At 45.0% G+C, this 13,913-nt stretch overlaps 2 protein-coding genes across 2 annotated transcripts; one reads left to right on the top strand and one right to left on the bottom strand.

Moving 5' to 3' along the window:
- Positions 1 to 1,462: 1,462 nt before the first annotated feature.
- On the top strand, positions 1,463 to 5,909 carry LOC123148917 (protein CIA1). Its single transcript, XM_044568438.1, has 10 exons — positions 1,463 to 1,924; positions 2,022 to 2,168; positions 2,278 to 2,496; positions 2,649 to 2,713; positions 3,438 to 3,503; positions 3,650 to 3,727; positions 4,416 to 4,478; positions 4,991 to 5,060; positions 5,314 to 5,397; positions 5,566 to 5,909. The coding sequence occupies exons 1-10, from the start codon at positions 1,742 to 1,744 to the stop codon at positions 5,641 to 5,643; spliced, it is 1,053 nt and encodes a 350-aa protein (XP_044424373.1). The 5' UTR covers positions 1,463 to 1,741; the 3' UTR covers positions 5,644 to 5,909.
- A 1,369-nt stretch (positions 5,910 to 7,278) lies between these two features.
- Positions 7,279 to 13,132, bottom strand: LOC123153637 (uncharacterized). The gene is made up of 5 exons (XM_044572663.1): positions 12,320 to 13,132; positions 11,478 to 11,972; positions 9,445 to 9,524; positions 7,570 to 7,842; positions 7,279 to 7,481 (listed from the first exon to the last, which is right to left on the bottom strand). The coding sequence occupies exons 1-5, from the start codon at positions 13,130 to 13,132 to the stop codon at positions 7,415 to 7,417; spliced, it is 1,728 nt and encodes a 575-aa protein (XP_044428598.1). The 3' UTR covers positions 7,279 to 7,414.
- Between the last annotated feature and the right edge of the window lie 781 nt (positions 13,133 to 13,913).

A 13,913-nucleotide genomic window follows, 5' to 3' on the forward strand; every position in this document is an offset into this window, starting at 1 on the left:
TGCATATGTTACTAGTCTATATTACTACCTCTATAGTGGCGAGTAACATACTCCCTCCGTCCGGTAAAGAGTGTACATCTAGAAATTTTAGGACAAATTATGGAGTTGAGTAAAAAATGTATTGGAAAGGTGCAAGCCACCAGCTATCTCCTCTTTAATTACCCAACCTGCAGTGACCTAAGTGCATGCAGAAATTAAGAAGACCATGTATAGATTGCTATTGGTCTTGATTACCCTGTGACGAGAGAAAAGTATTTTTTTCTACTTTAAAGTGCATTGGGAAGATAGAAGTACACTCTTTCGTGGACAAATATTGAAGCTAGATGTACACTCTTCACCGGATGGAGGGAGTATGTGTGGTAACATGCAACACTTCATTTATTAGGTTATAGACTCATATTGCCTTGATACGTGCGATGTTACTCATACTACTAGTAACTAGCTATGTTATCACCTTCCTCTCTTTCTTCATTTATTGATTGTCACATCATCTATTTTATCTAGATATGTGTGATGTTACTATCTATGTTACTCCCATTGTGGGTAGTCTTACAACCATTGGAGATGTCCTGTATGAGCACATCGTTCAAGGCATGCAACTCATTCATTCACCCATCCCATACATGCACCATCTATCTCAGTTTTTAGTATTTTAAAGCAACACACTTTCTGGAGCATCGCAACGCAGCTTTAGCGGCCGCGGGCTTTGACATTTTATTGGGACCCTACCGCCAAGCACCCTGGCGGTAGGGTATAATGGGCTACCGCCAAGGACTCTGATGGTAAGGTATTTTTCACGTTAGGTATTCGTTACGGCGCAGTCAAAGCCTACCGTCAGAGATTCTGGTGGTAGACAGTTAAACCTTACCGTCAGAGACAATGACGGTAGGAAAAGGGGTCAGATCTCGATTAACTTTCAGAAAAGGTCAAAACATGAAATTTGGACACCTAGCGACGACTATAAGCACTAGAGCGATCCGAATGTGCATCGCCCTCATTACCCCTCCCTCACTGGATTTGCTCTTGCTTTTTTTTCAAAAAAAACTTCCGATCTATTCATCTTTCATCATCTGTCAAGGCAGTATAAAGAACACTAAAAATTAAAATTACATCCAGATCCGTAGACCACCTAGCGACGACTACAAGCACTAGAGCGGGCCGAAGACGCGCCGCCGTTATTGCCCCTCCCTCACTGAAGCCGAGCAAATCTTGTTGCAGTATACAATCGGAAAGGTGTCGTGCTAAGGCTCAATAGGACCAGCGCACCAGAACAACAACCGTCGCAGATGAAGAGAAACGTTCCTTACTAGACATGCTTATGATTTAAATCTGATGTACGAGTGCGATGATGATCCACCTAGTTTTCTTCTTCCTCAAGTCTCTCATATCTTGAAGGATGTAACTATTTTGAATTGAACCAGCAATAAAAGTGCCAATTGGCTTTCCCTCAGAAAGAAAAAAGGCACTCGTTTGCTGAAGAAACTCTTCTCAAACGCCCGGGCAGCGGCCCGTGCTCTCCACGCGCGGTTGACCCCCACAGGCCACCAGTAAAGGAACTCCCCACCATCCTCCTCGCTGTTCGCCGCCGCCGCCGCCTCCCTCCGCTAAATCCCCACCATCCCTCCTCGCGCCGCCTCGGCCCCCCTCCGCAGCTCCCCACTCCGCCCTCCCGGCGCGCCACTCACCGTCGACTCGCGCCCGGAACCCTAGGCAAGCAACGGCGATCGCCGGCCAGCAGGCCATGGACGGCGGCGCGGCGGAGCTGCGCGAGACCCACCGCCTGACGGGCCACGCCGACCGCGCCTGGTCGCTCGCCTGGAACCCCAACCCGGGCCCCGGCGCGGGCCCCGTCCTCGCCTCCTGCGGCGGCGACAAGACCGTGCGCATCTGGAAGCGCGCCCCCGACGGCGTCTGGGACTGCTCGGTAAGACCAATCTACTACTTCAGTTCGCTCCAGAGGCCCACGTTGCATTGCGGTGGTTCGTTTCCTCACTTGCGTCCCGTCCGCCTCGCTTGTTCAGGACGTGCTCGACGGCGTGCACGAGCGCACGGTGAGGTCCTGCGCCTGGTCCCCCGACGGGAAGCTGCTGGCGACCGCGAGTTTCGATGGCACCACCGCGATTTGGGAGTACTCCGGCGGGGACTTCGAGTGCGTCGCCACATTGGAGGTGAAAACATTTGCTGAATTTGGTTTTTGGGTTCAGTGTTGCCGCTTTTTGTTGTGGAGATTGCTGGTTGGTTACCTGTGGATGTTAACTCTGTGCTGTCGATGGGCAGGGGCATGATAATGAGGTGAAGAGCGTGTCGTGGAGCCAGTCCGGTTCGCTGCTCGCGACGTGCAGCCGGGACAAGGCAGTGTGGATATGGGAGGTGCAGCCAGGGAACGAGCACGAGTGTGTAGCCGTGCTGCAGGGGCACACTCAGGACGTGAAGATGGTCCAGTGGCACCCAGTCCTTAGTGTTCTGGTTTCTGTCAGCTATGACAATACCATCAGGGTACGGACTCTATCAATTTAATTTGTAATGCACTAGTTTGGCCTGCGTCACTTTGCTGCCTGGCGATTTTAGGCTGTGGATAGGCTGCTCTTGCTCTGTTAGGTTTGCAGAGTTTAAGTGACATTAATATTAAGATGGAAGCTTCGATGTAGGTCTGGGCTGATGACGGCGATGATGACTGGCATTGCGTACAGACATTAACTGAAGCCGATAACGGGTAATGAGGCTCTTTGGTCCAGCCCTTTTTGCCTTTCTATGGTTGATAAAACTTGTACTGCTTGTGGTGTAAATGTGTAATATGTTTTGACTTTATTTACTCCCAGTAATGGGTACATTGTCTTATCACGCGAATGTCCAGCTTATGTTTCTGTTGAAGATCAATCCCAGCTTATTTGATGCTGATGATTGTGAAAAAGATGTGATGCATGAAAACCCATTTTATGACTCATTTGGCTGTTGATTTTATGACCATATCGTCTTTTCATATGCTTGGATCTTGCACATTTTACTTTCTATACTAGCAACCATGTACATGCATGCACGATTCTACCATTGTTCTTTTTGTTTTTGTATAAATATCCCTTAATTATTTAACTTGTATTTTTTCACAGTTCCCACTTTGCTAAAACATAATCTGGGATTACATGTCAATCATTGTAATGTGTTTGTGTTATGTTACTATTAACCATTAAGATTACCCTGACACTGTTCCATCTTGTTTGGATGATATGATACACTTTCTGCTATTCATCTTTAAAAATAATAGAGCATATATTTATCTCCTTTTGAAGTTTTGATTGTTCATTTCAATTGTTGATGGACACTGTTCTCTCATTAGTAGCACAAAGCTACTGTATTGATTATTCTTTCTGGTGTTAGAGCTTAACTGATTATTGCTTCTTGCCCTGCTATATAGTTGATCTCCTTTTTCTTGTTTACAGTGGTCATTCCTCAACAGTATGGTCAGTATCTTTTAACCAGAAAGGAGATAGGATGGTCACATGCAGGTTCGCTCTATCATGCTGGATTAATATCCCTCTTTATTTTGTAGGCTCTTTTTGCGGTATTTTCCCAGATTCTCTAGCACTGCTGAATTCCTGTGTTCCAGACAGGCCCTAGCAAAAGTTACTAATGTCATATGTTTCTTATCCAGTGATGACTGTACTTTGAAGATTTGGGATACGAGTGTTGATTTGTCGCAGCCAACAACTGGAGAAGTTCATGAATCTTGGTAAGAGTTTTCTTATCGATACCATTTTTTGACTTATATTTGTCGTACAAGGTTCGATAACACTGAAATAGCACAGCTGTTCCTAAAAGATATGGCTGCAGAAGTAGACAAGATGTGTGGTAGTTCACGTTTAGTCCCCACCCAAAAATTAGACCATGCCAGTGATGAAATCAAGCATGTTAGTGTTCTTGTGCTTTCTATTGCTATTAGTCTGGCATATCTCTATATTTTCATATTATCTGCCACTTTACTCCCTGGGACAGTTGCAAACTAATAATTGGCGATGTGCCTGACTGCCTGTTCACGGAGAAGTGGTTGTTTGGTATAGTATTACCAGTGTGTATTTTTCTTTGTACCAGAACTTGTATAAGTTAGATGTACTCATCATTGTTGGTATTAAGATCAAATATCAACGCTTACATTGAGTAAAATTTTGATTTGCTTTCACCGGAGTGCAAATCTAGTACAACCCAGCCCTTTCCAGGCAATGGTGGCTTTAGTGTATTGTTAAGAAGATTAGTTGAGACATACTTGTTAGTTCTGACCATTCCCTCACTTAAGGACTATGAGTCGACTTTAGTGTTTGTGTGTAACTGTTCTAGTTCTGCTGATATTGTTGTTATCACATCACTGCAGTGAATCTTTCCACCCACCCCTCTTTAACAGGATGATTATTGTTTAATTTCAGGCGACATCTTTCTACTTTATCTGGACATCATGGTCGAACTATTTTTTCAGCCCATTGGTCAAGGTTAGTTGAGCTCCAATGACTAACACATATTTACTGCTTCTGAATTTTATTCAGAGGGAGCAAACAAATTACTCTTTATCAGATAGAGCACAAGCTTTTTTATGAATTCAATCAACAATATAGATTTTATAAAACTACTTTCGGACTTCTGGTTGAGAGCATTATATGTCTGCAAAAAGGAGGCTCATTCTATTTACGCAAGTAAACTTTTAATTATGTACATCAATATTCCTGTTGGACCGATGGCCAGAATCCTGCAGAAAAAGCCGATCCAAGTCCTTAACTGTCGGTTCTACATGTTTACGGAAGATACATCACTGACCATTTATGTATATGTTTCCAAAATACAGATGTTGTATATTTATGTTGAACAAATGTTGATAATTGACCATTCTTATCTACCGAAGTCTTTACATAAGTCAATGTGGATTGACATGCTGGATTAAAATAGAATAGTCTTTCACTCTTTTGTACTATTCTTTGACATTTTTCATGCTCCTCTGTGCATGCAGCGAGGATGTTATTGCCAGTGGGGCAGGTGATGATGCTATCTGCTTATATGCCGAGGAGAAGAGTACTATGGTATCTTATCCTTCCGCTGAACATTCAAATTCTCACCACTCTTGGTTTATCTCTTATACGATCTGCTTAGCTGACTAGTTTGTCCAAGTTACATTTGCGTAGATAGTGGAGTGCGATGTTTCAACATGGAGTGCATACTTCATTAGTGAACATACTTTTCTAGGGATAAATGCTTGAGGGTTGTTCATATATTTTTCTAAATGCAGTGACCACCATTTGATTTAAGTATTAACAGCTACCTTGGACGGTGCAGGTTGAGGGGCCTTTGTACAGATTAATATTGAAGAAAGAGAAAGCGCATGACATGGATGTAAATTGTGTCAGATGGTGTCCTCAGGTAATCTCAGAAAATTAGCAACAAAATAGTCTCAATGTGTTAAGCTGGTAAAGGATTTCAATTGTCTAGCAATTCAATCCAGTATGAGACCATCACAATCTATAATGGTTCAAGTATCTTTTACTTTAGTTATTAGAGGTGCCTAATTCTTTTCTAATAAACTCGTAGGACCCGAGGGTGTTGGCTTCCGCGAGCGATGATGGCACAGTGAAATTGTGGGAGCTGCGGGGCAATGTACTGGAGTGAATTGTACTCTATGATAATAGTTCTAGCTGTGTACCTTAAGATCACAGATCAGTGTAGGGATCGCCATTTGGTTTCTGTTTTCCAAAACAATGCTCCGTTAGGTTAGCTAATACTTTTTGGACCTGCAAGAGCTTGGATGGTGGTGATCTTGTAACAGATTTGCCATCCAAGCCACGAGTTCTGGCATCGATATGGAATTGTTGGCGTATACAATATGAAACAATAGATGTGCTATCTTTTTTTTAAACGAGCTTTGAAACATCAAATTAAGTTCCTGTACAGACAAGTGCTGCACACAGTTTTTTGCAATCTCGTATTCTCTTCGCCATTGGAAAGTGGAAACACCATATTGTTTGTCGCACTGATTTATCTGCCAAACGATTATGTTCACCGTTGCTGCGTGGAGTTCATAGTGGAAAACTTCGGGAGCAGAATATATTGGCTTGCCATGGAAACAGATGTTAAAATTTGAAGCAGACTAGATGTTTGGAATTCCTGATGACCATTTCGTTGGTCCTTACCTGAAGGTTAGTACTATCTACAGACCGAAGTGTCCTGGAAGGAAGGACAAGAGATGCTCTTCGGACAGCATTCACTAATTAGAACGCAGACAATGATAGGTTATGGTTCATGCTATGAAGTTATCCATCTTTGCTGCAAGGCGGAGATGACGGTGCGGCAAGGGGCAGACGGTGGTGCTGCATGCCAGGTCGTCGCTCGCTGCACGCGGTTGCTGCAAAGGAACTAGAGTACATGTGAATTGTAGGGGAAAAGATAACCAAAAAAACACCGACACAAACCTGTAGGCACCCAAAGAAAACACACACACACACGCACATGCAACATCGAGGACATCCCAACCAAAGGTTGTGTCGTGGCGCACCGTCGCTTCACCTTTGATGGGCAATGCATAGCTCTATTGCCCTATAGTGGTTTTTGATGATCTATTCCAGCTTGATTAAAGGGACTAATGTTTACTCTATAAAGTGTTGACCAGCTTAGACCCCAAAAGATACAAGTTAGTCCCCTCTTTTCTTCAAAGACGAGTGTTATCAGGATCAACGACATTTTCATAGCCTTTAGTGATCCAAAATCACCGAGTCCTTAGGTATGTTGATGCTATCAAAAAGGATATTGGTTTTGTTAAGTGAAGTGTCTTTTGCAAAGTGTTTAGAGACCAAACTCCAAAAACCCTCAAAAGCCCCATTCTTCCTTTGCCCAATTTCCTACTTTTCAACTTGTTCGAACCCTCCAACAACTCCGGGGCCTCCGACTCTCTTCAGAGAGTTAGTAATTTGTCTGTGTGCCATTCGGACCCTCCGACTGCTCTTCCCTCGGATAATTTGTTTGTGTTTTCGTCCGACTTTCACACATCGCCACGGTCCAAACAACAAGCAACATGACCAAATTTACCAACCAATTGATCTTTTAGTGGTACTAGATGACTCGTTGCGCCAATGGCGCAAAGGCCGAGAGGGAGCCAAGTATTGTGAGAATATTTAGACACCCAAGTCGAAAACCAAATGTGGCCAACACTCCCCCATCCTCTGCTTGGAAGCCGCCTTTTCTCACCGGATCTAACATAGATACATGATTCTTCAAGACCTTTCAGAGAAAATATAAAGCATGCAAGGCTTTAAGTTGTACTATTGAGACCATACCACCATATCTTCATTTAGTTTTTTTGGAAATCTAAAGGTCTAAGAGGATGGTACATGTGAGAAGATGTGAATCCACAACAAAAAACTAAACTAACTTCCAAACAAAAATTTCAAGTTTGGAAGCCACAAAGAAGCAGCCCAGATCTCTCGCTGTAGTGCAGGTACATGTCCTTAATCCTGCATCCACATCCCATAATTTTTCAACACCTAAATCCACGAAAACCAACCGAAGGAAATCATGGCAGAAACATGCGCCGTGGCTTACGTCTCCAAGAAGGACTTCTTGGCATTATTGTGCAGGTTGGACACAGCAATCCTCGCTGCGAGCTGCAGAAGAACCACACAGGCACCTTTCTTCACCTTGCCCTTGGGGAGGAGGGGGGCAACACTTGCAGCGCGGTGACAAGGCTTTGCGAACGCCGCCGGTGAGAGCGCGCAGTGGAGGGCGTCGAGAGTGGCAGCTGCCTCCGCCTCGGCGCGAGCGTAGTGGCCGCGCGACTCGAGGCAGCACACGAAGCGGTCATGCTGGAGCATTACGCTATGCACAGATGTGTAGGCAAGTAACAAAATTGGTCAAAGGGAAACAAATTATCCAAAAGAAGAACGGTTTTATATATTTTCAGCGTACCCAGCCATAAAATCAGATGCTTCTTGATTAACAAAATGAACACACAATTAAGCGGGCATAGGAGGTGTACAATCATGTACTGACAAAAATCAGAGGGGTTAGATTATGTTCAAATGAGATAAATCATCAAGGTTCCAATGATAGAAAACGTTGGGCCCGATGCACTGATTAATGTTATAGCACACAAGCAAGCTAGACATCTTCGTCTGGAGCGAATACTTTCTTCTTCCTATATTATCAAAGGTGTCTGAAAGTATGAAGACTGGAATCAAAAAATAACAGGAGACAAAACATAAGTAAGCACTCATTGCAATGTACCTGATCAATCAGTATTAGGTTGTGAAACAAGGGCAGGCAAAAAGAAATGAAAAATAATATGATAATTGATGTAGCCTTACTATACCGGCCATTGAAACGAATCACCAACCAAGATCTTTAATTTTTGATGAATGCTTGTTGGGTTCTAAAGAAGGGTGAAAGGAACCTTAGCAGAAGACGATGCCTATCCATTGGTTTTACAACTTCCGTCAAACTACATTAGCATGATATCTATGTGAGGTTCACGCATTCAAAAATATGGCCAGCTATAATTCTATGGTCTGTAATTCTACAGAACCAGATAAATGTTTTGGAATGGCTAAAGATAACAAGAAAAACAAAATTAGTAAATTTCGGCCAAGAAAGCAGAAGTCCGGGATTACTGATTTGGTGTCGGCCTATTTCTTAAATCACAAAGTAGCATGGCTAGACAACCTTTCTTTGAGCAAAATGAGCATAACAGCCACCATTAAATGCAGTTATGAAGAAAAATTGGCAACCTAACTATAATTGCATAACAACTTATTTTCCAGCAGAAACTACATCATTTCATAGGCCAACCTGGAAGCAAGGATTCACCTTAAATGAAGAAGGAAGCCGAACACACCCACATTATAGCAGCAACAAGAGAACTTCCAAGAATTTATAGACTATAAAAACTCACAAAAACTCCACTATGTGGGACAAACTCACAATTGGTGAGGTTGGTGAGCAATTGCACAGGGACACGGTTAAGCAAGCAAACTCAAGAACTTGATTCTAAAAATTGGCAAGCATGAGATATTACAATTGGCGAGTGTGAAATATTAGATGCTAAGTAGGCAAATTCAAGAAGATGATTCTAACAACTACCTCTAGGAAAATAGTCTAGAATTCATGTAACATATGGTGTTCTCTGAATAACTGAGAAAAACAGAGGAACCAATAGAAGACGATAAGAAATAATTTTATATTGCATAATAAGAATACTTAATGAAGCATTGGGGCATAAGAATACATAAATGACTCCATGGTCAACTCTTTAGCAAGATCTGCACTTCAATCCAAAAGTAAGAGATGCCTGTTGCTGATCACTTGCTAAACGATGAAACATTCATACGGACATTATCACTCACTAACTGGTAAACTGGCACACAAAATACACATGCACGAGGTAATGGCTCTATGGGCGTCAAAAACATCACCAATCCATACCTGCACACAAATTGATGAACAAAGGTGAGGACACACGCGGCTGGCAAGGCAGGAGGAAGCATTGGCAGGTAAGGAGGGAACTGCAACCAAGGGAACCATAGAGAACATCAGTGGCGGGCACAACAATGAAAGAAATTGAATAAGCTAATTCTTTTAGTGTTCATAAGTACTGTACAAAATAACCAAATGCCACCACTAATTCTTTAGCATGTACCATAATCAAGCGTCATTGGAAATTTCATTTAGCAGGGAATCTAAAAGGAGAGAGATAAATATACCAATTGACATGGAAGATCCTATTGTGCTTGTTTGCATTCTCAAATCACCGTGTTGATGCTAAATTTATTCCTGAAGATAGAACTAAGGCATCACAAAATATTTGAATGACTGGAGCGTAGAGGAATCTGGGAAGCTACATCAGTGTTCAGGTTCACCCATGAACGAAATGATATCACCCCCTACCAAATCCAGCAATCAGTTCAGTGCGGATGCACTAAACGCCAGAATCTGAACCTAGCCAAGCATAAATTTCCCATTCAACAAGAGAAAATTGAAATTATGGGCTGGAGGAAGTACGCACTGGGATGGTACTTCTCGACCAGCAGCATCACCATGCCATCCCCAGCTTATGCATTTTTTACAACGCCATCTTCAAACAGTAGCTAGCATGTGCAGTTTGGCAAGGAATGAATAGTCTGCATGTGGTGATCTGCACGTATTATGAACATACATACTAAGGCTTTAGTTCAAATAAATTAGTCCTATTGAATTAGTAAGGTTGTGCTGATTATTAGTCCGACCATGCAAGTACAAGAAAATCAATACAGTAGTGCAAGGTCATACAAGAAAACTGGTCCTACAAAACTAATTCTTTTAGTGTTCAGAATTTATCACCTCAAATTTGTTAGAACCGTACAGGCCAAAAACATTTTCTGCAAATACAATATATGCAGAACTTGGTTCTGTTTATAGTACACATGCCTACAAGCTTAGCTGCTTCAGTTCGCTGGGAATTACCTGGTCAGTCAGGCTCCTTTAGTTCTACAAAATTAACATATACTGAGATCTGTTCAAGCTCCTTCTTAAAAAATAGCTATATTAGACGGTTCCCAAATTCAACAAAAGATGGGTTCAGCCATGCGTACTATCAAAGACCTGACCACTTGAATTTAAAGCAAGATGACGGTTTTATGTAGGACCAAACAAGGGCGCAGGTGACAAGATCTCTGCAAAAATCAAGCCATTCAAATGCATTTGAGATGAAAATACATCATGCAGGGACAAATGGTATTAGCTACGCTGTCGTTATTCTACTTTGTTTCTTGAGCAGTGACTCAATTAATATTCTCACTAATCCAGTTTACTCAAGAACTTCTGAACCAGTTCCAGGACTCCTATGGACTAAGGTACTCTAGCTGCTTGCATCTTTCAGAGGATCTAATTAGAACCAATTCTATGGGTGGTTTATCTTTTTAAAACTATTAGCATTCACTCAGTGGAGAAGTGCAAGCAGGAGCTGACTTCAGTTGGAATAAGTGTGCTAGAAAATGTGGCCAATAGATTGTACGTCGGCAAAGTACGAACTGAAACACTTGAGGAACCCAGTGTTAAAAATGGATGTTAAATTCAGACCTTATCAATGCAGGGTGTGAATCCCAAACACTAAACACGATCTGCAAGCATAAAAAGAAACAAATAATCTTTAGATTCTCCCCTGCAGAATAGTAAAATAATAACATTTTGATTCCTGGACAACTCCTTCCTCCAAATCACATTCAGGTGATCCTTCTCCACTCTCAAATCCTCCTTCTGGGGCCTAAGATTTGGAGGGCCGCATCTCAGATTCTCAAATAGATAATAGAGCAAGTAGAAACCAATCCAATCCAATCCTCCTGCAGTAGCAGAGAGGGAGCTGCACGAGCGCGAACACGAATAGAGGACAACAACCATCCGCTTGTGTGAGAAATCTGAATCAGAGGACCAAATCGAATAGAGATAGACGCATGAGGAGGTGAAGAGGGACGAGAGGGCACCTTGACGAGCTCCGTGGCGTCGACGTCCCGAGAAGAAGCACACGGACGGGGGACGGTCGGCGGGCGGAGCGATCGCTCACGGACGGGAAGCTCGGGCGCGGGCTCAGCGGCCTCGCGGCACCGACGAGGGGAGGAAGTGGTAGCTGACGCCGGCCATCGTCGTGGCTCTCCTTGTCGACTGCCGCTCGCTTCTCCCCACCGCTTCCCGCTGTCCACCCCGTCGTGGCTCTCCACCTCTCCCTGCCGGCTGCCGCTCGCTTCTCCCCACCGCTTCCAGCTGTTCACCCCTGCTCTCAATGGAGACGACCTGAGCCCGATCTGGACCACGCGACGACCTGAGCCCGATCTGGACCAGGCGCCGTCAAAGAAGGAGGGAGGTGGAGGGGCTACGCCGAGGGAGAGGAAGAGGAACAGAAGGAGGCGGCGGGAGGAAGCGAGCGCTCGGGAATAAAAGGAGACGTGGCCACGGCCGCTAGTTGGGCGCACTGGTTCATCCTTTATATGTTTAATTTATCTGCTCAAAAGGACACATAGAACTAAAATTCGCATAAAGATTATGTGGATTTGCCTCAAAATATTGCACCAATTCTTGTTGAAGAAATTAAACTGCTCGTAACCTGCAGTTCATACATTGATAATCAAAGTAGTGCGGTATTTGTTTCGGTCAATCTATCCTAGAGGAATAAGTAAGGCGTTAATCTTTAGACCCTGTTCGGTATCGCTCCGCTCCACAACTCTGCCCCGGAGTTGCAGTTGAAAATGACGGAGCTGCAGTTTCCCCGCTCCGAAGATTCCAGGAGTTTGTCGATTACTGAACAGGGTCTTAATCAATCACAATTCACGATTGTTTCCATCGCCGACGACCCACGAGGTGGTCTCCTTAGCTCCGGATGCACCTCCGGGTGCCTGAGATCTCGTCGACAGAACTGGCACAGCTCGTCGTCGTCGGCAGCCGCCCCTCGGCAGCAGTCACCGTCGTCGTCCAATGAAATCATGCAGGCGAGGGCATGGTTCGGCGGGTGAACCTCGGCGAAGAAGGTCTGATCCCGCCCGCCGCCGGCGGCGACAGGCCTGGCGGTGAAGACGACGTGGCCGAGGATCTCGGCGCAGTCGAGCAGGATGTTGTTGCTACTGGCGCTGCCCTCGACCAGCTCGTACTTGACGCCGTTGCCGGGGTCGGCGTTGTAGCCCCGCAGCGCATGCACGGCGTACCTCTTGCTCTGGAACTCGTGGCTCCGGCGCACGAACTCGGGGTCGTCGGGGTCTTTGAGGCAGAAGTACAGATCCGGGTCTTCCTCCTCCGGGCGCCGCGCGGGCGGTTCTTCCGGCGGCGGTGGCGGCGGCTCGTCGTGGGTGGCGGGGAGGTGGCGCTCGAACGCCGTCCGGCGGGACAGCCAGGAGGGGGAGGGGGAGGGGTTGGGGAACACCAGCGGCGGCACGTCATAGCCGACCTGGCTCGGGGACTGCGGCGAGTCTGGGTCGTGGACGGGGTCCTCCTCCCGCTTTATCTCCCAGACGTCCCGCACGTAGTACCGCACCGGCAGCAGCCTAGCCGGAGCGGCGGCGCGGTCACTCGGCGACGGCGAGATCCCCATGGAAGGAGGTTCGATTAGGTCGAGCCCGTACCGGAGATGTGACCTATAATACCTGGCCATCCGTCGGGCCGGGCCGGGCTTCAGGCTGCGCCTACCCAAAGCCCGACGCACAAAACCTAGGCCCGAGCACAGCCCGGCCAACGGGCTTAAATCTAGGCCCAGGATTTACGGAGATTAGTCCGTAGCGAGATTATTCACGGATTCATCAAATTTCCATCGTGTCTAAAGAAAAAATCAATTTTTTTATCAAAGGGGTTTCCCCCCGCCCCATTAAAACCATTAAGCTACGCGTGAAGGGCGGCCAACCAGCTATGCCATATGGCGCAAGCTGGTTGGCCGCGGTGGGAAATCTTTTGCAAATTTTTTTAGATGAAGCTGTGGATTATTTTTAAATATATTCTTTTTTAGATGGAGATGGAGACCTCTGGTATTTTTTAAATGCAGGGTTATGCAAAGTGGCACTTGTTGATAGGCTGGTTTGGTAAATTTTTATTTTTTACTTCTTTGTTAGATGAAGGTGGGAAATTTTTTTAGACGAAGGCGAGGACTCTATGTATTTTTTTAATGGAAACATGCACACAGCTTCCTCTCAAGCGGCGCCACATGATGGCTCCCCAAGCACTAGTTTTTATTGAAAACGGAGCAAAACGCAAGTCAACAGAGACTATTACAAGCAATCGAGCCTACCCGAGGTGGCAAACCAAAGCAAAAGGAAAGCAGGAGAACTTACGGCCTAAGAGAGTTGTAAGTTTGCAGAGGCAACTAAAAGCAAAAACAGCCGAAATGGAAAAGCGTCTACTGTCAAACAGACAAACTCTAGTCCTCGCGCTGAGCCATGAAC

Source organism: Triticum aestivum, chromosome 7A (genome assembly GCF_018294505.1).
Source record: "Triticum aestivum cultivar Chinese Spring chromosome 7A, IWGSC CS RefSeq v2.1, whole genome shotgun sequence".
Classification (NCBI taxonomy): domain Eukaryota; kingdom Viridiplantae; phylum Streptophyta; class Magnoliopsida; order Poales; family Poaceae; genus Triticum; species Triticum aestivum.